This window comes from Battus philenor, unplaced genomic scaffold (genome assembly GCF_028537555.1).
Source record: "Battus philenor isolate CCGP_79_NKW_IND1 unplaced genomic scaffold, ilBatPhil1.0.hap1 SCAF_6, whole genome shotgun sequence".
NCBI classification, from domain to species: domain Eukaryota; kingdom Metazoa; phylum Arthropoda; class Insecta; order Lepidoptera; family Papilionidae; genus Battus; species Battus philenor.
This window is the reverse complement of record NW_027181726.1, coordinates 7,361,691-7,386,083: the sequence shown is the minus strand read 5'-3', so window position 1 is coordinate 7,386,083 and position 24,393 is coordinate 7,361,691. Positions and strand designations below refer to the sequence as shown.

The 24,393-nt window shown below is 31.9% G+C and overlaps 6 protein-coding genes across 7 annotated transcripts; 3 read left to right on the top strand and 3 right to left on the bottom strand.

Moving 5' to 3' along the window:
- Positions 1–3: 3 nt before the first annotated feature.
- On the bottom strand, positions 4–2,096 carry LOC137930569 (uncharacterized). The gene is made up of 3 exons (XM_068773861.1): positions 1,840–2,096; positions 987–1,133; positions 4–394 (listed from the first exon to the last, which is right to left on the bottom strand). Exons 1-3 carry the CDS (start codon positions 2,013–2,015, stop codon positions 184–186), a joined length of 534 nt encoding a protein of 177 aa, XP_068629962.1. The 5' UTR covers positions 2,016–2,096; the 3' UTR covers positions 4–183.
- A 1,448-nt stretch (positions 2,097–3,544) lies between these two features.
- LOC137930502 (uncharacterized) lies at positions 3,545–5,334 on the top strand. The gene has a single exon (XM_068773769.1). The coding sequence runs from the start codon at positions 3,667–3,669 to the stop codon at positions 5,113–5,115; it is 1,449 nt and encodes a 482-aa protein (XP_068629870.1). The 5' UTR covers positions 3,545–3,666; the 3' UTR covers positions 5,116–5,334.
- A 1,617-nt stretch (positions 5,335–6,951) lies between these two features.
- LOC137930455 (G-protein coupled receptor 143-like) lies at positions 6,952–11,094 on the top strand. 2 transcript variants are annotated; one of them, XM_068773709.1, is made up of 8 exons: positions 6,952–7,378; positions 7,732–7,840; positions 7,984–8,078; positions 8,168–8,346; positions 9,009–9,168; positions 9,992–10,159; positions 10,232–10,412; positions 11,065–11,094. In XM_068773709.1, the coding sequence occupies exons 1-8, from the start codon at positions 7,226–7,228 to the stop codon at positions 11,067–11,069; spliced, it is 1,050 nt and encodes a 349-aa protein (XP_068629810.1). In that variant the 5' UTR covers positions 6,952–7,225; the 3' UTR covers positions 11,070–11,094. The 2 variants fall into 2 exon arrangements, with proteins under 2 accessions (XP_068629810.1, XP_068629809.1); XM_068773708.1 differs by lacking the exon at positions 11,065–11,094 and having other exon boundaries at positions 10,232–10,754.
- Positions 11,095–11,547: 453 nt separating this feature from the next.
- pkaap (A-kinase anchoring protein pkaap) lies at positions 11,548–13,564 on the bottom strand. The gene is made up of 3 exons (XM_068773655.1): positions 13,379–13,564; positions 13,204–13,308; positions 11,548–13,127 (listed from the first exon to the last, which is right to left on the bottom strand). The coding sequence occupies exons 1-3, from the start codon at positions 13,401–13,403 to the stop codon at positions 11,638–11,640; spliced, it is 1,620 nt and encodes a 539-aa protein (XP_068629756.1). The 5' UTR covers positions 13,404–13,564; the 3' UTR covers positions 11,548–11,637.
- LOC137930340 (uncharacterized) lies at positions 13,508–18,262 on the top strand. The gene is made up of 5 exons (XM_068773576.1): positions 13,508–13,516; positions 14,050–14,180; positions 15,787–15,892; positions 16,683–17,047; positions 18,163–18,262. Exons 1-5 carry the CDS (start codon positions 13,508–13,510, stop codon positions 18,233–18,235), a joined length of 684 nt encoding a protein of 227 aa, XP_068629677.1. The 3' UTR covers positions 18,236–18,262.
- A 1,150-nt stretch (positions 18,263–19,412) lies between these two features.
- On the bottom strand, positions 19,413–21,036 carry LOC137930441 (malectin). Its single transcript, XM_068773691.1, has one exon. It carries the CDS (start codon positions 20,864–20,866, stop codon positions 20,072–20,074), a length of 795 nt encoding a protein of 264 aa, XP_068629792.1. The 5' UTR covers positions 20,867–21,036; the 3' UTR covers positions 19,413–20,071.
- Positions 21,037–24,393: the final 3,357 nt, after the last annotated feature.

Here is a 24,393-nt window from a genome sequence, read left to right as displayed (position 1 = left end):
ATACGTAATTTTTAATGTTATAAACAATTAAGTATGTCATAATATATTATATAAACATAATCATCATTCAATATATATTATTAAGATTTTTTTGGACGATATTTTTTAAACTTGTGGATATAATTGTGTGTTATGTATTTAGTAAACGATATACATTTAGTCCATTTCATAATTTTGTTGCCACTAATCAAAAATTGGTCGACAAATTCCAAGTATGTCGGGTTTATACCCCGCAGGACATTGATTGGGAACGCTTATAATATTTCTGTTTGTTTGAATGTCGTCAAGCGATTGTAATATTTCTTCTATATCGAAATCCACTTGTCGTTTTTCACGGTCATAGGAGAGAGCAGATTCAATATTCTCGACAATTTGCTCTAAAAATATCTTCTCACTGTAAAATAACGTAAAACATTAGACTTTTAGTTTTGAATTATTTCCTTTTTTAAAGTTCCTCATCAAAATACATCACAATAACACGGCGTTTGTTACTACACTTTATCCGCCGGAGAATGTTAATAAAAGTTCTCCTTCAACCGCACTTTTATAAACAACAAAGAGAAAGATGAGATTAAAAATTTCAAAGTCGTCAAAACAGTAAAGAAATATGAAGAGGAGTTTTTATAAGAGTCTCTTTTGTTAAAAAAAAATACGGTAAGCAAGTAGCTACGTACATTTTTTGAACGCTTTTTCGGTTGACGAAGACTTAGACACAACAAGAAACAATGCATGAACACGACGAATCTCACCTTAAATACAAATTAGTTAAAAAATACGCTATGTCTTGGCGTAAACAAGAAAAATCAACATGTATAAGTAAAATAACTTGATCGTACCATGCTAACGACGGTTGCAGGTAAATGAATCTTTAACTCATCATCGCTAACCAATATAACAGGTTATATGCTTATATTATTAGCTGCTTTTTGTTAGCTTATATAAAAGCGTTAACTAAGCGGTATTAACTTATAAAGTCTATAGCTTACGTTTCTTCAACCATTGGCGGAAGCGGGCTTGTAGGTTTAAATCTCCAAACGTCACGACACACGCCATTGATGAGTTGTTGCCCTGGAGGACAATTTGCTGGGACCGTAATCATGTTGAGAGGAGCATTTCTGTCTTCAAACTTAGCTCTACAAATAATAGATATTTATATTTATAAGTGACGTAGTACTATTTTTCCACTCGATACTATTTTAGATAAAGAAGAACAGTTTTTTTTTTATATTTTACATAACTCTTTCCTCAATCAAATGAGAATAAAAAGGAACTTTCTTTGTGGTGCAGGCTGTACTGAAAAATTATTAATATAAATATGCGGCAGTTAAGCAGAAGCAGACACCTATGAAGATCCAATTTTATAGAAGAGCATCTTTATCATCATCATTTCATTAGTAAGACGAAGTTGTAGGACATAAGCCTCACCCATATATTTGCTATAGCATCAGTTGGAAGCGGCATTCAGCATCTTCCGACGACATCAACAAGGTCGTCTGTCCACCTTATGGTTGTACATCTTAAGTTGCGTTTGCTGGAACCTTAACGCCCCAGCGATTATATCTTCTACGCACTAATTGTTTATCGACTTGCCAATATAATTTGTTTCATAAATTTCACACAACTTTGATCGATTTTAAATAAAAAAATGAAGTGAAGTGCTTTAAAAAGAGCAAAAGGATAGGAGTCCATAAGAGCTTGAGTAAACATATCTTTACGTTTTTCCTTTCATAGAGTAACAAGTTAGTAGTCAACGCGCTTGGGATTGTCATGTCGGGGCATTTATGTACGTTTCTCTTTATGACGCAATAAAAAGCATTAACGTAAAAAATGACAACTTACACTTCTTCAGGGTAAGATTCTTGTCTCCAAATGTCACGACATACTCCGTTAACAAGTTGTTGACCTTCAGGACAATTTGGTGGGACAGTTATCATGTTCATTGGTACATTATTCTTCTTAGGTTGGGCGCGGGTTATAGCTATTGTGAGCAGTACACATATTAGGTATTTCATCATTTTATTATAATTATTACAGACGTTCGTGGTAACGCGAAACCAAAGTAAATTAATTGATTGTTGAGAGCTCCGGTAATTCCAGTGCTCTGCTTGTATCTTGTAGATAAATCAATTGCTCCGAAGATAAGATATCATTGGCATACCTCAATAAAATAAATGAACAAAGAAATAACTTTTTATAATTAGTATTGACTTTTTTATTTTGCTTTACTATAATTAACAGTTAGGTTTATTTTCTATGGTATAAAACAATATATTCTCTGCTGATTTTAAATTAAACTGATTTATTATTTTATATGTATGCATATGGAGCATACCTATGGAGAGTCTCAGAATATTATATACTTGTACTTGTTTTCAAACGACAAGCTTTATTTGCCTGTTACAAAGGTCACAAGACTTCAATTTTCCAATTGGTCGGTAAATTGCGAATATAGTGGTTATAAGGTGATAAGTTTGTCATAACTAGTTGGAAAATATACTTTCTTGCGTAGGCATAAGATATATGTTATGGTCTGTAATGGTCATTGTGGTCAAGTGTAATAACGGCTTTGTATTATACGTTCATGGATAGTGCCTAAAGTCACAGTCGAGATCCTACTATTGTTTAAGTTCACAAAAGTTAAAAATTAGAAACTCATGTATATATTGACAATTTTTTTTAAACGACTGGCCAAATTATTGAAAAAAAAAATTAGTAAATCTTTTTCTAATAGAATTTATAATAAAACATGATTTACTCCCTTTGCTTTGCACAAAATATACATTTTTGGAGAAGGAAAAAACGTAACTTAGATTCATCGGGGTGTTTTATAGATTACCTAATTAATTCTTTATGGTACTCTATTTCAATAAAGAGGTTATTTATCTACCGATTCTTATATAAAACTCAGGAAATATTTTATAAAACTCAGGAATTGTAAGTCGTATTGTATACTTGTATAGTTCAGTAATTTAAATATACAAATGTTACCGTTATCTCAAAGTAAAAAACATTGGATAAAGAAAAAAAGATCAAAAGTGTGACAAATCAGTAGTTGTTATGACAAAATGCGTTTCAGATAATACAGTGAAATATAAAGATTAGGACTGTCAGATATTCACCTATTTGATATAATATATACATTTTAACAATGTTCTTATATTTTTTTGTTTATTAACCGGTATTATATGATGAGTAATGTTTTTTAAGAAAAGAGGTTCTGTGGTCCAAGGCAACGATGGAGCAAATATAGGTCTAGAAAAGTTTAAGAATATGTTTTCACCGCACATTTTTTCAATTAATGGAGAAATGATTTGTTTAAAATGTTTGTAAAATTTTAAAAAGATTCCGTGTCAGAAGAAAATAACATTCTTCAACTACCTTAACGTTTTAACGTAGTAGAAGAATTTTATTGATTCGAAGAAGCTGTTTGTTTATACCCGTCTCACTCACAGGTCGTCACACGTCGGTACGTGCCTCCCCATTATGTCGTATATGACCCAGGGTGGGCGATCAATCATTAAACTGTTTTGTAACCGCAGGACGTTCTAGAAACATATTGTGCTAGGAATTTGCTGCAGTGCGCGCTTGAGTTTCTTTACGAGACTAACCTATTAAGTTATTCATTTTTATTGTTCCTGTGTTTGTGCAAAGAATATAAAAATAACAATGAATAAAATTATTATATTGACTTTTTTGTTACTTTATGCAACAATGTACATTGATGGACGGAAAATGTCTTCTCGTGGACGCAGTTCTAGTTCAAGAAGCAGTTCAAGTAGATCAAGGTCTAGCCCACATCCGGCACCAACTTCGTTGACCAACCCTTTATCTACTGCTCCAAAACCTTCTCTTTTCGGATGGCAAGAAAAAGCAGCCCGTCCATCACAGAATTCACCTAGTAAACAAAGTCATTCTTATCCGTCGAGTCAAACGGGCCTTTCTGGAAATAATGCACCTAAACAACAGACATCATATCAAGAAAATATTCAGAGGAATAACGCACCTTATCCTGTACAACAGACTCCACAAAAGAGTCCTACTTACTCACAGGGATTAAATCAAATGGATCATTCGTACCCTGTTTCTAATGGTTTGTCGGGAAACGCAAAACCTGGAGGAACAGGTTATGGTACAGGCTATTCGCAGCAACAAAGTAACGCTGGAGCTTCTGGCGTCGGATATCCAAGTCAGCAAAGAAACGGCCTTTCTGGTTCAAACGCAGCACCACCACCTTATACTCAAGTGGATAACAATCGACCAAACAATTTTGGAAATAGTTATCACCATCCGCAGGGCCCCCCGCCTCCATATTCAAGTTTTCCCCAAAATTATGGAGGACATGGAGGATATGGTTATAATTCAGGATATGGACAACAAATGCCAGGTTACTTTGGTAACTATGCTAATAGTGGCAAAAATTTTCGAAGCCTGGGTGGAACAAGTTCAGCTCTCACAGGGGTTGGAATTGCTGGAGCTGGTGTAGGTACTCTATTAACAGGTTTGGCTTTATGGAATTTAGCTCGATCTACTGGTCGTCATCATCATACTGTAATTTATGATAACCGAGGTCAACCTGTCGCGGTTGCTGCTGCAAATAGTACGGAACCAGTCGTAGATCCCATATTAGGAGATTTGATAAATTGCACACTTACAATTAATAATGAGAACGTCACAGAAATTTTAGCTATACCTTGCGCAATAGCTACATCGTTTACACCCGATGCCGATGTCAAAGATACAGAAATAAATAATAGCTCGAATGATAAAACAGAATGTATAATAACCGTAGTGACTAAAACAAATAGAGAATTCATGACCACTATCCCATGCTCTATACTTTTAAGTACCGCTGCTGAAAACAATGTGACTGAAAAACCTATTCTTGATAACGCTACAGAAGTTAATAACGATACGGCTTTTAATACTGTTAAAGACAATCAACCTAAAGCGCTTGGACTTAACAGTGATAACACTATTGAATATAATGCAAATTTGAACTGCACCATGGACGCCAGTGAAAAAAGAGATCCGATCAACCCTTGTTTGGGTATTACAAGTGATTTAACAGTTGTTCCACTGTCTTCTACTGTAGAACCAAAAGAATTGATAACTTAAAAAAAGCAATTCTAACCTCTTTTACACCGAAACGTTATCATTATTTTTAATATCCATTTAGTAACTTTTTATATGTATTGATACACATTAATATTAATACTCATGTGTAATGTTGTGCTTATTTTAACATATTTGGATAAAATCAATTGAATTCTCAATGTATTAGTTGTAAAATTTTTACCAATATATAATTAGTGTATAAATTTTAGTAACTGTATATCCGTCAATAAAATACATTTTAAATATCTCTATTGGATTTATTGTTATTTTAATTATATAAAGAATAAAACAGTTAATCCGTATTAGTAATGTAATAATAAAGGATCATTGAAAAGATAAAACAGCAATGTTATAAACATTTCATCCAATTTGCTGCCTTATTGTTCTAGCCGTTGCTAATGAGTTCTTTGGGACGTACTTTAATAATCTGTATATATGTTTGGATATAACACTAATCACCAGAGGCGTTGATATCAAACATATAAGGAATATTTTGAATAAAAATCCTGTCCCAAATAAAGAGTTTGTTCGATGTCAGGTTATTATAATCACTGTTGGTACCTGAGAATATACATTTTCATTTAACTAAAAATGTGTAAATCGTTTACTACATTAGTTTACCAATCATTGGACTTCAATTAGTTCTTTTTTCTGTAATAATTAGTCGCATTCTCGTGCTCGAACATATTTATGTTATTTTTAATTTAATTTGGAAATAGCGGTTTACCAGTCCGGGTTTCGGTAAGAACGGATCGAAAAGCATCACCTCTCTTGTGACTAATAAAAAAAGTTCTAAAATCTTCATACACTTCGGTAGGAAGGTAAAAAGACCTATGATAAGATCCAACAAATAAAAGACACCTATAAATAAAAAAATAATAAAACAAAAAAAGTGATAATAAACTAAAAAAAACTGTGTTATAGATTATAAGGAAACAAATTGATGGTATTTTTAAAATAAGGTAAATAAATATAAAAGGCAAAAATTAGCAAAATGAAAATTGTATTGTATGTATTCAGTAAAAAATTATTAATTATGTGAATAGTCCTTGCTTTACCATGTAAGAGAGAACGACAGGTCCTGAAAATCGGGGGCCATATATAAAAAAAGTGATGACAAAATCAATTCTTCTCATATTGACATGCTATTGCACAGGACTCCTACCGTCCCTATCCAGTCCAATGCTCACTTTGTTAATTCCAATATATAGAAATTACAACGGTCATAGAATATTCGTCTAGAACACAATGTTGTTGCTGATGTATTTCGATGTCGAACCTTTTAAATCGCAGGTTACCGATTTTGAACTGCAAGACCCTACAAAGAAGACAACTGTCAAGCTGAAGATTACAATCACGAATAAAGATAATCATTAATCCTACGAGGATGTTGTATACTTTCCAAGACCCTTTGTGACTTCTGATGCTTTCAAGGCGGTACATCGCTTGAGGATCACGGAAAAAAATCCTTTATATTAGAAATGAAAAGACGACTACTAAAACTAATATCGAAGTCATGCGGCACAAAACAGAGTTAATTAAAGCCGATGGAAATTATATGAGGGAGCTCTATAAATATTCTTTTAATTTTACGTTGTTTAACTACCAAACGCTTAAATTATTAATATTATTAGGCGTCTGATGTATTATATAAAGAATTATAATAAAATACGAAATATTTTTTTTTCGAAAGTTCACCTGTTTATACATTTTAAAATTAAAGAATTTTTTATTTTGACATTTTAGAAATATCCTTAAATTAGTTTGACAGCAGAAACTGGCAATGCTGTTTACAAATAATCATTATGTTAATTGACTTTGACTTGTTAATATTTATATACCAGACAATTTAAAAATTATAAAGATTAATATACATATATATCACATAAAAGATTATTTATGTGTGACCTCCGATTTATTAATGCTTTAAGTATTTGTTAACCTTTTATATTTTTGTTAACTATGACTTTCATTTATTAATTACTATGTTACTCTTTTTATCATCAAGTAAAATAATTGAGGTTTGGTGTACCAATATCTTAGTGTCCATGCTACAGTTGGGAATGGTTTGCAACGTACAAACGATATTGTAAATCTTAAAAACTACAATATGTCTGATCCCACTATACAAACCTTTTGTTGCCATCATACTGGGAGTAAAGAAGATTTGGCTGTAAAAATTATGGATGAATTTAATACAGAATCTTATAACATTGTTTGCCTAGTTTCTTCTACAATTGGTATATTAGGTTCTATTTATCAGGTAAGTATTTTATTGTATATGTACTTTTATCAAATAAGAGGTACTTTTAGGTAATTTAAACATTTTACTGGTTTTGAATTATTTAACATGATGTCATAAATGACCACCATTGTATTTATTTTAAATATGAAATACCTAAATATACAATATATTTCATATATAGACCAGTCTACTGCTTCACTGGTGATCAGTTTCTTCCAAGCGATCCTTAAGTTGGGTAGCACTGCAGTGCCGCTTTTTGCCACTCACTGTATCTGAAAACCTTGTATGATTCCATCTTTGCATATGGTATACTACAATTGCTTACACATATAGACACTTTTGATTTAAATTTTGCTTTACACATTTTTTAGATATTTCCATGCAAAATTTCAAACCCAGACAGATTCCAAAATATGCCAGTAACCAGAGGAAGGCATATAATAATTTGGTTAGCTGTTGCAGATTTATTGGCTTCTTTAGGTAAAATATCTCTTCTCTTAATCTAATATAAATCTTTTTCTTAATTTATTATAATATTGCTGTATTGGAGCATTCTTTTTACACAACAGCTATTGGAAATGATGTTACTGTTGCAGCATGTATTTATTTTTCTATTATTTCAGGGGTCCTTATGCGGTCATCTCTTTGGTTAAGATACAAAAGCATTATGCCTTTACCAGATGATGAAACAAGTGTTTTGTTTTGCAGTATTACCTCTGTAAGGCTTTATATTTTTCTTACTGATAACTTTATAACATTGTGTTATAATAAAGTGAACATATACATTTTTTTTTCATTGTGTGTTAGGCATGGACTCAATATTTTTATACAGCAACATGGTTTTGGACTTTATTTTATGCTATTGATACATTACAAACTATCAAGGGAAGAGATTCTCATCCGCTTCTTTACCATTCTATTGCATGGGGTGTACCAGCAGCTACAACCGCAGTTGGATTGTCTATACTCTACATTCCTAATGCAACGTAAGTTTACTTATTTATCATTTAATCCTTTAACCATATTTTCAATATTAGAGAAATAGACTTAATTTTATGTAATATGTTATTGATATTTCGCCACCCCCACTGAATAAAATAACAATCGCCACTACCATTTTTATTGTATTGGGTTTTTAAATATTTGCAATTTACAACTGCCAATACATCTTGTCAATTTTTTCCATTATTTTATGGCTAAAAATGTCAGAGATAAGACAATTATTTTTTTTTCTTTAAATAAATTGGGCAAAGTATAAAAATGTTATTTGATATAAATTAAAACTTTAGTCCTATTTCACATGCTAATAATAGGCACTATTATTTTGTAACTCTACAAAAATTATAATTTAACAATAACAAATATTTAGTTTTTTTTTTCTCTCCTGAAAAGTTGCATTGTCGGACTATCATTTTATTCCTTGTGAGTGGCGATTTATTTGCACATTAAATAAATACTAATGATAATTTTATTATACTAAGAGACAAGGATTTAAAATAGGTATATTTATTTAAACAATGCAACAATGTTTGGCATTTTTATATTAATACATGACAACAATTAAAAGGAATGAATTTCTTAACTTGCAATTGAAGTTGTTTTTTCATTTCAAATTTGCTTATTCACATGAATATTTTTTTGGTTCCAGGTGTCATAATTTAAAAACAGTCACAAATGCTTTTTTCAGAATTTTGCCAAATTACTGTGCTACTTATGTTCCCATAGCAATGGTGATGATTGTGAATCCCATACTATATATATTGGCTGGTAAAGGAGTTGAAGTTTCTGTATCACTCCCATTGGCTCAGGTATTAGATAAATTACTTTAAAGAATATACTGAATTTAATTAGACACATAATTTCGTTAAGTAAGTCTTAGTGTTTGTGTAAAAAGGTTTGACATTTTCCAAAAATACCTGCATTGTCAGATTATGAAACAGCAAAATGTGTGACTTACGTTGACTTTAGATGTTTGGGGATTGGTTTGTAGTAGAAAGCTTTTGTAGTATAACATCAGGCAATACATAACATACATATTTAAGTGGAAAAAAATTTGCACTAGGGTTTGTCCGTCTCAATAATTCGAATATATTCACATAGACATCATTTGCTCGCTACGCATATTTAGCGACTATACACGATTCTTAACCGCTGAATAAATGGCCTAAGGTGTACTAGTTAGAGACATCACCGCCGAAACCGTTGCCAAAACACTTAACGACAACTGGATAGCTCTTTTTGGCTGTCCGTTACGCATCTCAACCGACCAAGTTAGACAGTGTGAATCCACACTATTCGAATCGCTTAGAAAAAGTTTGGAATAGAGCATATACCTACAACAGCTTTCCATCTACAAGCGAATGGACAGGTCGAGAGACGGCACCGTAGTATGAAGACGGCACTGATTGCGCGCGGAACTATAACGCAATAGTCAGAGGTATTACCTACTTTACTACAGGGACTATGAACTACGCTCCGACGAGACAACAATATGAGCTACAGATTGCTCCAAGTCCATTATTTTTAAATGAGTCACATAAAAAGATTTTATGATATTTTATACTCTTATATCTCTGATCATGGGACACATTGTTTTGGTTAAGTTTGTAAATGCAACATTTTCTTTTGCAGTTTACCAGTAAAGAGCGTAAAGTTGTAGATGCCTTGAAATTAAAATTTTTCCTTATAAATGTGGTCTTCTATATGTGTTGGCTACCAAATCTTATCAATGGCATAATGATTTGGACAATGTGGTTTAACATGCCTGTAAAAATTATCATCTCTGTTTGGTATATAATGGTAAGCATGCTATGAAATATATTCATTGTAAATACTTGCTGTTAATATAAAATTTATTAAAAAAAATTACAGGCATTAATGAATCCAATGCAAGCATTACTCAATGCCTTAGTTTACAGAAAGTGGCAAACAAATGGAAAAGGATATAGATCTATGTTTTCAACTATACATAAGCAGCTGAATTTACATAATGAACTGTCACCCCTTTTGGGCTCTGAACCAACTCGATTGCAGCTATCACCTTTGCCACCAGGTATTAATAACTATGCAACACTATAGATAACATACTTTTTATTTAAAAAGACATTTAAACAATGCATTATATGTTATGTATATTAAAGACGGCATTGTTAATATATTTAGGATTTCTTCACTCTTTGTATAATGCAAGGTTTATTTTATTCAGCAATTTTATGATTTGCTCAATAGTTGAAAATTTTTTTTAAAATATTTTCTTTAAGATTACTGTTACCTAGTACTCAGTGATATAGATATTGCTTAAAGTGATAGATAATAAAAGTTACATTTTTAAATATTGTTATATGCATTTAATGTTCCTTGTTAAATTAATTACTCCAGCGATTTTATACTGTTTATATGATCTTTTTATATTCAATTTTAAACTATTAGAAATAAATGTTGAAAACAATATTTTGTTTATTATTTCTTACCAATATAAATAAATTCTTAATAAATAGTAATGAAAATTGCAAAACACATGAAAAAAAGGAGTTCAATAAAACTATACTTGTATTAAATCATAAATTAGAGATTCGATAAATAGAGTTAATCCTATGTGATACATGTATTAAAATGAGATTTTGTGAACCATTGCTGGGAGAAGCTATAATATATAGTGTAATCAATGCTTAAAAAGGACTAGATAATTTTTAGCTATGTTTCAGAATAATACTTAAAAACCACATTTATGTCCTTTCATAATGAAATCTTGTCAGGCCACAACATCAATGTTCATACATACCTACATTATTTCAAGTAACCTTCTAACTTGTACATCAAGTAAGTGTGTCAATCATGCAGTGAATAGTTTCTCAACTAACATATAGGGAGTGAACAAAAACTGGCCAAATTTTGAATTAACAAAGTTAAATAAGTAAAAGTCACAAAGATTTATTATCCATTAGCATGGTTAGCCTCACCCAGTTTGACATGTTAACCAGTGTTTCATAAAAGACATTTTCCTCATGTCAGTGTTATTGTTTATGTATATAGTAAACTGTTTTATCTAGAATGACTCACACTGTTGGTCATTTAAGACATTTATAATTAGCACAAATGTAAACTTGAGTAATTAATGGCAGAATAATGGTACAACTTTTTTAATGATCATATCAATATTATTGTCATATACATTCATTAACAAAGTCTAAAGAAAGAAACATTTATTTTATACATAATTTATATACAAAATACAAATATTTTAAAGATTTATACAAGTTTATCTTACACAAGTCAAGTTACATTGAAACATCTTGGTTGTTTTCAGGTGGTGCCATGGTTAAGTCAGTAATATCTTTAACTATCATATGTGCAATTTGCCAAGCCATTTCCTCTTCAACTCTTGAAGAATTTGCTGGCACAAATCGACTCACCATTTTTTTTAACACAGACTTGTCCTTTTTGTCTGGATCTGGTTCAAATTTTGACTCAAATCTTCCTAGACTATTAATTCGCCCAAGAATTAAACTGTCATGTTTTTTTCTTTGCCACAATGCATCAGCATTGTATAATTGATTTGAATCTATAGTCATATCAGGTACAGAGTGATTACGTTTTTTTCTATAGAGAGGATCGCCCATTGCAAGGAGAGTATTTTGTGTACTTATGCTAAATTCACTACTGCAATCTGAATGAGATTTGAATTTTGAGGTCCACAAATTATCAACTGAATGTATCATTTCAGAAAGATAAGTGTAATATAATTCTGAACCAAGAAATAGTTTTGCATAATTAGTTAATGTTTTGAAAATAATTTTGTAAGGTAAATCAAAACAGGTGGCAAGGGGACCTTCTTCCCTGCAAATATCACTTTCAACTTGTAGTCTAATTTCTGTGGGGAACCCTAATGGTTTTGTTGCTTGCAGTGAAAAATATTTATCATAAAGAACTATAGCATCTTCTTGTGCTTGTACAGAATCTGAATTATTATTATTTACTAAATTGTCTCTAAAATGCATCACTGCCATTAGGAATTCCAAAAATATACTACATGATTCTTGTTCTAAATATTCAGTGAAATAAAATAATATTGTTTCACTGTATAATATATCTTGAAGGTTGATCGGACCAGCGGTTAAGATATCTATTTGAGCTTTGATGTAATAAGGACTGTTAAAGAAGTCATCAATATAATTATTTTGAATTAATGAGAAAATAGCATCCTGTACTGGTTTGAAACAATCTTCTTTAATTGATCCTTCAGGCTGACAAATGTTTGTTATCACAGTTTTTCTTACACAATCTGGAAGGTCCAATTGATTTGGAGATTCAAGTGCAATATATTTTTTAAATAACTTAACAGCTTCTTCGGTAGGATTCATATTTATATGTTTTTTACATAATTTACATATTTCTAGACCACCAGTACATTCAGAAAGACGTTCCAAAGAATTCTGGCTTATGTCATTCTTTAGTTCTCCTAAATTATGAGTGCTTACTGACAAATTAATGTTTTTAGACATAAATACTTCATAATCTTTTCGAACGTCACATTTACAATGAACACTTTTATTGTTTTTAACAGCACTGTTTTCATTTTGAGAATCTCCGGGTTCATTATGTGTTACATGGGACTGAAAGTTATCCAATTCTAACCAACAATTAATCAATTCAAGTTTTCCAATTGCTTCCATAAATAAAGTAAATTGTTTAATGGCTTTTTTTTCAAAGAGTATATCATTTATATTTAAAGATAGTTTTGATTTTTTATCAAATACATATGACAAATCTGTAATGAATTACATCAAGTAAATAATGATTTAACAATGATGTAAGATACTGCAATTATAGCTTTTGAATGTTACCTTCTATGTTAACTCCTAATTCTAGATTTATAGGAGCTTTCAGCTGCGCATTATTTAAATAATTTTGCTCCGGTGGTCGCACAGGGCATCCAGTTTTACCTTTTGCTAAAAATTATGAAAAATTAAAATAGCAAACCATGTTAAACTTTATTACAATGAATATTTCACGTCTTACCAGCACTTTTCCAAAACTTTATCATTGTTTAAAATGCTACAAATGTACTATTATTCCCGAGCTATAAGGAATAGCAGAAGTGAAACATATTAGTCTTCGCACCTGCATCGAAAAGTAAACAATAACAAAATGGATACGGTTTTATTTTGTAAATAAGCAGATAGGAAATCAAGAACTTTATGTTAGCCACAGTGTCACTAAGATTATAAATTTCAGCACAGAGTATATAATACACGCACTTTGCTCTTTAATTTCACAATTATATTTTTGAAACTAAAAAACGTCCAACTCGATTTTATCTTTGAACAAAGTAATAAAGAAATTGAAAATTTGAGAACAATTTGTTAATTAACAAAGAATCATAAATATAAATTTAAAATTATGAAGAAATGACTTCACATTAACAATAGTCCACACAAGATTGTTTATGTGAAGTCAGTTCTTATTTAGGATGGACTTCCGCAATGTAACGCCTGATTCCATTAAATAGTGAAGTCAGTTGACATCATATGTCAATTATTATGTTATATTAGAAAATTAAGGTATAAGTTTAAGGAAAAAAATTTGTTCGGCTACCGTTATTTATATTTTGTTTAGTATAAAAAAGTTTAACTAAAAAAAAACATTATTAGCGCCACATACATTTTTCTTTATAATATTTAATATTCTAGTACGACAATGCTCTTCAAAGTTCGATATCTAGAGGTCGGCCTAGATATAACGATATAGAGAAAATTGATCTATATAATATAGATAGAACGAGCTCAATTTTTGTGCGCACGTCACAGGCGCGCGAAAAATCGTGGCTTTCATTTTTGTTCGCCTCGACGCACCACTTAAAATAAAATGTCACTTAGAACCAGTCTCTTTTTAGTCCGTGGACCTCTGTTTCCTCGGGCTTAATTTCGATGAAGCTGTACAAAGCCTAGACCGGCTCCCAGCACAACATCTAATATATCAAATAGCAAATAGCTATCCTCTCATACGCAAGCCCGGGTTTCACACATGCAAGCCCACACAACGTCCAGATATATTTATTATATAGAATAAGTTTATGCGCGGGGCCACGAAGGCACCTTGGTTGATGCAAAGACGAAGGAAAAGTCACCATTCGCCACCAAAAAAAAACACCCAATAAAAATTTATTAAAAACAGGTTAAACTTCCGTAATTCATATTTCCTATTATATGTACTGTTTTTGTTAGTTGGTTTATTCGTTATCACATCATGGATAATTTATGCCAATCACCTAATTTATAAGTGAGTAAAATGTTGCTGTGAATTATATTTTGTCTTTTTTTCTTTATGAGTATCACATGTTAAGTTATTTTGTTTATTCTATTAAAGAACATAATAAGTTATTTCATAATTTTGAAGACTTGTTATGTGACGGTTATCTTGCTTTGCTGTTTGACTTGTTTTTATGCTTTTAAAAAAATTCGTTTCTCCTACTTTGGAAATCGTTAGGTTAGAAGTACGAGACGAGATGTGCCTGGGGTGGACTATACCTCTCCTTGCCGTCTGAGAGCCGTCAACGCTCACGGCGGAGACGCTAACACTGTTTTTCCTTGGATCCCACTTCGTCGTGCTTCCCGAAGGCGTTGTACAGCCGTTTCGGTAGTATTATAGTAACCCACGCCGAAGCCTCTGTTATATCGAGTCACTTACCTCGCATCATCCAGTTGCTAAGAACACCGCTATCCCAAGTGCGATGAATCTATATATCAAACAGCTTAACATAATTTATTTAATCTTATTACAGACGTTTGATATGAAGGTTTGGTAAGTTATTCTACTGAAATAAGCATGTTCATCGAATTCTTTACTATCGTTGAAAATAATGACAACAAAAACATTAAACTGTATTGCCTGCGCTAGGCATAGTTTTAAAATTAAAATCACACAAATAAAATTAGAATCAGATGTTATATTTGAAATGATTGATATTTAAAACAAAGTCAAGTTCTTTTACGCTTCTTGGTCAGTTTTTATTTAAACGGAAAATTTAAAATTGCAAAACTTTTACGCAGTTTGTCAACTTTATTGACTTAAGGAATTTGAGTATTGGAAATAAATGTGAGAAGAAAAGAGGTTTTTTTTAAAAAAAAAAGATGTTAGGTATTTATTGGTCCTTACGCAATCTGAGGACGCGGTGCACTAACAGAGGCTATCGACCTTCCCACGGTTACTTGGAATAACTGTTAAGTTGTTGGAAATAACTCCGGTATTAAGAAGCGCGCAGGGCGTCTGAGCGGGCGTCACAGCCAGTTGGATTTGTTCCCCAGACTCGACTACAACAAAATATTCCTTATAATCTTGCATATACAATTTTGCATTATTTTTAAATACAAAATGAGTATTAAAGTATTGATTTTGATAAGTTGTCTCGTGTCGGTTTATGAAGTTAGTTCAACTGTTTATGATCAGAGACAGACCGGCGATTTTAATGTACAAATCGATGTAAAAGACGTGCAAATTATTGCGCTTATGAAAAATGGTAAAGAAGACTATGTGGTAAGTTATTAGAATATTAAAAAATGTTGGAGATTATCATGTAATTTGTAAGCGACTAATTAAAAAAAAAAACAGATGCAATCTTTTAAAAAGAATTTTTACAAATTAAACAGTTTGCGTAAAATATTCAAAAATCATTCGCAAATGAATAAATCAACAAGTGCAAAAGTTAAGAAACCTTTTTATAACGACTACCGAAAACTTGTTAATATTATAAGATGTTAATTAAAAATCCGCGTTATCGAGGCCTTAAAATTAATATGAATAAATCTTGTTAGACTTTATATTTTACGAGAATCTGCTAGAAAAGGTCACAGTACTTTAAAAAATGTTAGATGAATAAATTATATAAGAAAAGCTAATTATAAATTCATAAAACTAAGTGTTTGAATTTTTTATTGAACTAAATGACTGTAACTTATTCTGTTTTCAATAAGTTTTCGTATGTTTTTAAGGATTACCAGGTATGTTTATGCTGTAAAAAGTATCAGTACCAGACTTTTAATAGTAATATTAATAAAATTGAATTAAAAATACAGTTCAATTCATAAATAACTGCAAATACTGGTTGTAATGTGGCGATAAAAATGTTATCTTGTTAAATATTAGGATGATAAATTTGTCCTAACGGTTATTATGCTGTTCCGTGCGTTTTCTCTTCATATTTTTATGAATTCATAGAATATTCGGCTAATTTTAAAAATCATTAATCGAGACGCATTTTATTTACTATTTTAAAACAAATATACATACATGTATATATAATTATAAATGGTTTTGAATGTAACAGGATTATGATTACGCTTATGATTATTCGGAGATGACAATAAAACCGCAAAATCGTACAACGCCGAAGCCGTTAAACGGTACAAGCGCCAGCGCTGATTCAGGTGGAGATAAAACTACAATAGCTACAACGGTGCATGTCGAAGTTACAACAGCGGCTCCCGGCAAACCGTCTTCCGAAATGTGGAATACAACAATCACCGAATTTACGACAACTTCACGTAGTGTCATGGATGCCAGTAATGTAACTGAAACGGAAAAAGGGAATATTACTACGACAGACTCATCTAATAAAACAAGTTGTAAAAAAGGATTTGTATTAAATAATAAAGGAGAATGTGAATTAAAATTACAAGGAACAGGAAACGCGTAAGTATAAAATGATACGCGTAAGTTTAAAATGATTCATAATTTAAGTTTTACTGATCTATATACGTAGTTGATACATGTTTATGTAGGCAGGTTTAATTTATGAGTCGTTCAAAATATTCAGATACCTTTTGCGGATTTTATAATTATTTTTATCCATAATACACAAAAGTAGATATGAAGGATAAATGTACATAATTAATTTTTTTTTATTAAAATGCTAATTTTTTATAATTTGATTTTTTTTAAATAATATATTTGTTTAACTTTCGGAAGATAAAATTGATTACTTCTGTGATGGTATTATATTTTGGTAACTTAAAATAAAGCTGTGCATTTATCCCGCGGAGGAAATTCTTACGAACTTTCCTTTGAAACGATGAAATGACTTTGTAAGGTGATGTAGGAATGGCTTAGTAAATGCAGATATAACTTTTGCAATATAGACTAGTATGTTTCCTACTGGGGTGATGCCGATAAAACGTTTTGTCCTAAGAATCCGCATGAGATGGGTAATGACGTAGAAAATTATTACGGACAAGTCGATATCGTTAGGTATTATGTTTAAGCTGAATCTAACGTGCTGTACAGCGGATCCTGTCGGACTGTTATCACCTGATCCACTTTTAAGTCTTCCCGGTCATGTGTAATAACAACCAAAGTACCAGGATACATGAAAAGACATTATCTCTACGTATATTCAGTGTCGCCAACAAAATCACCTGTCATGTTTCTATTATCATTGGTCTAGCTGTGATGGATGTTAAATCAGGTCATTTTTATGTCAGTAATCTGAAAGTAATTTGAATCTTTATTTCTCACAATATTTCACATGTCCCTTTTACCCTTAACTTTTACTTAAACAGAAAGTACTACCAACTAGGTAATTATTTAGGTATATAACTTTATTGGGATCACACAATGAAAAAGCTTGCGCTTAGCAACTTAAAAAAAAACAAAACGAATTAGATACATATCTATAGTTCACAACAAGAATTGAATTTACCCAAATAATGTTATTAAGAACTGACGTACTATCTGTCCTATCGTCAGATTTCAGTTTGATGTTGTTTTATTGGGAATTGTAAATTAGTTTAAATAAAAATTTCTTACAGGTTACTTAAGCTTGTAAAGCTTTCGCAGAAATTAAAGTTGAGACGAGAAAACAAAAGCAGCACAGATGATTAAAGGGATTCAGAAAAATAAATTTTGGTAAAGAACATTTTTGAATGCTGGAAGTTTTAAGAAGTGTTGTACATTTAATAAGACTGCTCAATAAATTCATTCATAAATCTTTTTGTTATTTAATAATCTCAAGACGTTATTTCTTAGCATTCTACGGATTCACCATGGGGGTACTTGGGAAAGGGCACACGGCGCTCGGTGCTTACGAAAAGCAGAGCAGATTTAGGCAGGCTTCTTTGCCCTTGTGTCGAAATGTTGAGCGGGTATTGTTGACGACACCCATTCAGAGATCCCCTCGTGGAGGCCCATGAGCCAAGGCTCCATGGAGTGCCTGCCGAAGTGATTCTAGAGAGAGCGTCCGCGCTCTGCCGCCTCGAATCTGGGTGAACAAAACCTCCGCTTACATGATGGAATAAGGCTCGTGTCACTTTTATTTTTAGGCCTTCGCAATATTAATGGTTCTTTTGTTTGTTGTGATATTTTCCTACTCTGTTGTTACTGCAACAGAGCAGGAAAACTATGCTATGAGTACCCAGAATAACCATTCGATGCTCTTTCCAAGAGTTTTTAACACCCTACTAGTATGCATGCGCGCCTATCCCATTGTTTTTATGTACATAAGAATTCATATTAGTCATACTGAAATAATGCCGACGACCAATAACTACCACCATATTCTGTTTATTAAGATGCGCTATTTTACGGTAAGGTGGTACATAACTATGGTTAACCATTATATTTCTAGACAAATAGTAAGAACTTGATCTTATAGATGTTAATTTCAACCTCTCAAATATAGGATTTCACTAGACCCTAATCTGACACTAGCCAATGAGAAGCTAGCCCTACCATGCTCGCCTCAGTCCCTATTATAAATCTTTTATTAAAATTAAATCATAACTCAAATTCTTTTAGTTGTAATGCTATTTTATTATGAAAATTGTTGATTATTATTATTGGTAACACTTGGGTGTTCAGAGTCCTGATTGTTTCTCTAGTCTACTTCCAAAGTTATTTTGGTCTGTAAATAACATTGAGGAATCTGTCAAATGTGTGGGGCTCTAGCCACAATTTCAACTTCTTTATTACTTTTACATCAAACTTTCATGCATTTAATTGGATAAAAATCTTTAAGTGTAACTAAATAAATAAATACAAACTTGTAAGTTAAGGCTCTTTAATAAGTTATGTGCATGTACAGTCTTGTGCTATAATAGTCTTAAATAAATATTTAGTGTGGGACGGGTACTAGAAAACTTTTACATTGAAATTTTTTTGTACTATTTGGTTTTGAATTTCAAATTAATAGTAGAATTTTACATAGATTATGAAATTATAGTATGTGATATGAACTCATACTTTTTGAACTATATGGACATGATTGCTGGTGACTAAAATATGACAATGATAATTAAATATAATAACAAATATTAATGAACTTTCAAACACTAATAAAACTTAAAGAACTTTTACATGTTACATACAACTCTTATTAAAGGAAACAATACTACAAGATACATTTAGTAACAAATCTTCTGTAAAAGGCTAATATTATCTATAACAAAATATCAAATGTTTACTCATCTATTACCTTTGGGACAGTTTTATTGCTTAAACAAAAACTATAACAATGATTTTGGTACTGAAATTTAAACAGTTTATCATATTAATATACATAAGTAAAATTGTGAAAAGTTTGTAATAAAATTGCATAAATTAGGAATGTTACAATAATTATAATTTTTGTAATGAAATTCTGGGCACCAGCAATCAAACAATGTAATGTAAGGCAGACCGAGCAAAAATACGAACACACAATATGCTAGTTTTTAAAACCAGTTATAATTTACATAAGCAAAGTAATAATGGAATAAATGCAACCATTGTAATAAAGACAGGTATTAACACAGAGGTTTCCATTGCATATGGGTCTGGTTGTTTAGGACCACTGGCTCTCCTTGACTTGGTAGTTGTCTCTTCAATTTCTTCTTTTACTTCCTCCGTCTCATTTTCAGGCCACTCTAAAGGTGGCAATTTTGGAACTTCATCTATCCTCCCCCTCATAACATATAATGCATTGATTTTTGGATTGTCTCGATAACCTTTAATGAATTCTACCTTAATTTTGCCTCCCCTTATATCTGATTCTTCTTCATTATAGTACAGTTTTCCATTTTGGATAGAGTATGGTATGTACTCATCGTGTGCCACGCCACGTCCCACCTTGTCAAATATATCTAAGTCAGCAACAATTGTATGGTCTCCATTTAAGACAACGTCAAAAACTTTCATGTTGGGCGAATTAAAGTACACTTCACTAAACTTTAACACTAACACATAATCGCCGTCAGTGTTTGCAGGTATGTCATATCCAAAAGTGCTGTGGTGGTATCTTTCAGTTTGGTAGAGAATTTCATCTTTTGGGTTAACCCTACGAATCATTACCAACTGTTTTCCATAATCGGAAGCGGTACCAATTCTTCCTTGTAATGGATCTTTGTCGTAGAAGATACCGTGAATATCTGTGTGGGCCGGTCCACCTGCATTGATCGCATAAATTATTTCGCCTAAACCGGTTGCACGTTTAAATAGAAATAAGTAGAAAAAGCTTATTATAAATACACGGGACATCATTTCAAGAAATTTTCTATTAAAAAATATACTTAAATAAACAGCGCCTCATGGAAGGTAACAATTTCTCATATATCTTTCCATAAAACTAAATAAAACTGGATAGCCATTGATATTACTACTATCGCGTTGGATTTATAATTACAAAATTGGAAGAAAACGGATGGTCTAACTTCCAGGCGCATAGATTATACACTGTATACATTAGCACAGACGTACTAACGTCAAACTATTTTTTTTATACTATTTTGACAAAAGTCATTTAAATATTCTGAATCTGTAAGGCTGTTTTAATACTAAAAAAAAAACATTTTTGGATACTATAAGTTAGTGAGCTTATTTTCATTTGATTATTTAAATATTAAACATATACTATTACTACAATTAACAGGAAATTTTCTGTTAATTGTTTTAGATTTTTTTATTGACGACACGTATTACTTAATGTGTGATCCTAAAAACTTGTAGTTTATGGAAGAATTATTTTTATAACATAATGACATTTAGATACTATAACTTGATGGAGGTTTAGGCTAATAGTTTTTGTTACAACTTTACTTTGAACTTTACTTACTTTACCTTGAAAAAGTTAACTATACGCTTGTGCTTGACACATGTTTGTGTTCGTATCTTTCAATACGTTTTCATTTAGTCTTATCAATTGGAGTTATCTAATTAATTATTTAACTAAAAACCTTTAATTGATCCGTTTTTGTTACAGAACTAACGAATTAGATAATATTATTTCGTTTATAACTACACACCTAATAAGTATAAAAAACAAGATGGTTTTATAAAGCATTAAGTTTACTAGGGTTGATGTGGCACGTAAAGAAAATAACTTTTTGAATTATAAATGAAATTTAACTTCGTGTAATAAATTCATGTCAAAATAAATATTCGATGAAGGCTTATTAAAAAAATAATAGTAAAGATTTTGATACACATGCATAATAAAAGGTAATAAATAAGAATATTTTTTTTAAATATGTCTATTACTCTGTGAAGCAATGTTGTCCTGTCGACCCAAAATTAAAAAAAAAAACTTCTTCTTATGTCGTATGCTCTTCATTTCAGTTGTGATTTTAATTTTACGATAACTTTTTGTCTACGACATAATTCGCACGCATTCCATTCATTCTGTAAGGGCCCTCATCTGTACCATCATCCCACCTAATTCACGAGCTTTACAAAATCAAATTCTGTCTCAGTAAATATTTAACTTTTTGACAACATTTTCAAATAGTCATGCGTATACCTCTTCATATTCCTGCACTCTTGTTAGAATAGTTGTGGTCATACCCTGGTCAGTTCTGGTGACACCGCTGCTTTCGTTTTGAGTTGTCACGTAGCTCGAAAAATATCCATTTACATGGTGACTCATAGACAATTTTCTCACCAATGGAAATGGGGCATCTCCGCACTCTGGTCTCCTTTTACACTTTAGGGTGGCATCCTTGGCTAACTGGTGGTCTCCGCCCTCTCGAAGACCTCCGTTCACGAGTGCGCTTTTATCCAATAAACCGTTATATCGTTCCTTTTTGTTCTTGCTCTTATAATATTCTCTTTCACTCTCAACGCTAAGAGATGAAGAATGTCTGATCTTGTGACAGTCTCGAGGTCGGATCGTGAGTCGCTTAGGACAATGCATGTCTGTGTAGACTATTTGGTCACGTATTTGGCTTGGTCGCTTGGTCGCTTCCTTTAATGCCAGCAGCTTTGCTCGGTATACGATGCAGAAGTTGCCCAACTTGAGCTTCTTATCGTACAGCTGTACGGCGTCCTGCTTGATGCTGACTGCTGCATCTACCTTATCCTCACTATGTTGCTGCCGTCGTTATAAATTACCAGATCGGCAGCCGCGGTGGTAAGACGGGCCCCTGCTATGGATTGGACTTCCGGTTGGTTGTTGGCGCAGTTCAAGATCGTCATTTGGTTTTGTCGTGATCGATTGCAAGTCCAAACTCCAACAATTAGGTTTCCATTCGCTGAAGGACAGTTTTAATGTCGTCTTTGTTTGACGCTAGGAGGGTAATACCATCGGCGTATCTCAAGTCAGATTTTGCTGCCAACCGCAAATATTCCCCCATTCCAATTTTCGAGAACTATCCGCATGATATACTCCGTCTAGATATTATATATCAGGGGAGATATTATAAGAGTCTACCTAACTCCGACCTGGGTTTTGAAGCACGCGCAGTTTGACCATCAATTCGAACTGCAGCGGTACCTTTTTCGTACAAACATCTGATGTACCAGGTGATGCGGTATGCCCATCTCGTTCAAAACCACCTGTTTTAAACGAGATGGGCATACCGCAACAGTTTCCCCCACTTGACTATATCAAACGCTTTTCTAATGCTGACAAAGCAATGTCTTCCGAGTGTAGTTCGTTAATGACAATGTAAATTTGTAAGAATGTTGTAATAGAGTTTATTTGTAAAGTTTCTTGCCTTTCCTCTTGTAAATTTAGGTCACGTTGATAATCAAATTTTATGATAATATTTTACAAATGTTATTTTTATTTTTCTTTTTAACTGTAATTTAACTGTAACCTTACTATAGAATATGCAATAAAATCTATTTTAGTTTATTGTGTATAGATATGTTAATTATTAATCACTCCTTCTATGGTTAGGAAGTATAATATTAAAGTTATTTAACGCTATATAAAATGTTATCTGTTTCTTCAAAATTAGAACAGCAATAAATTTTTAATATTTTATCAAAATTTAAATACTAAATATATTGTTTATCACAACTTTTAATAAACGGATTCAAAGTGATTCATGATTATGTGACTATATTCTGAGAAGTTTCTGCCTTATAAATACTAATTTTTCTAAATAATTGTAAATTTTTATTTTCTACATAAGGATATCGAGGAAAGTGCTCTATCTTCTGTACGTTAAAGAAATTTATAGCACTTCCGATTGTTTTTACTACATTGTACAGAATACTGCGCTTTTCCTTTTTTTCATTTAATTTAACAGCAGCATAGTTCTTCAGGAGTAGTAGAGTTTTTTGGTGTGCCCGACAAATTCGTTTGCAACGTGGACTGGCGTACTCATCTTTCATGATGACGACATAATGAGATCCGCAGCTGTGATCCGAATGACTTATTTTTTGAACGCTAGTGCTTTTGCAAAAAGTGTGAGAGGGGAGACGACATTGAATCGATATCTGTTTTTGTACAGGAAGCGTTCTATCAACTTGAATTTCTTTCGACAGAGTTTCGTGTTTGTTGTAAAAATAATCGGATGTATCGATGCCTGCTTCTTTTTTGGCCGACGAAATTGTCAACGTCTGTTGATCTTTGTTACTCACTATTGGATTTTGATTTTTATTGAAAATTCTTTCTTGAATAGCTTCTAACAATTCATTAGAAGGATCATTAACAAGATGCGCAACAGCCCAAAGATAACCAGACATCACAAATCTTTAATGGATAAAATAAAAGTGCTTTAATTTATAAATAAATTTTGAATGTCAATGTCAATATTACATCTATAACAATGTATGTCTTTGTA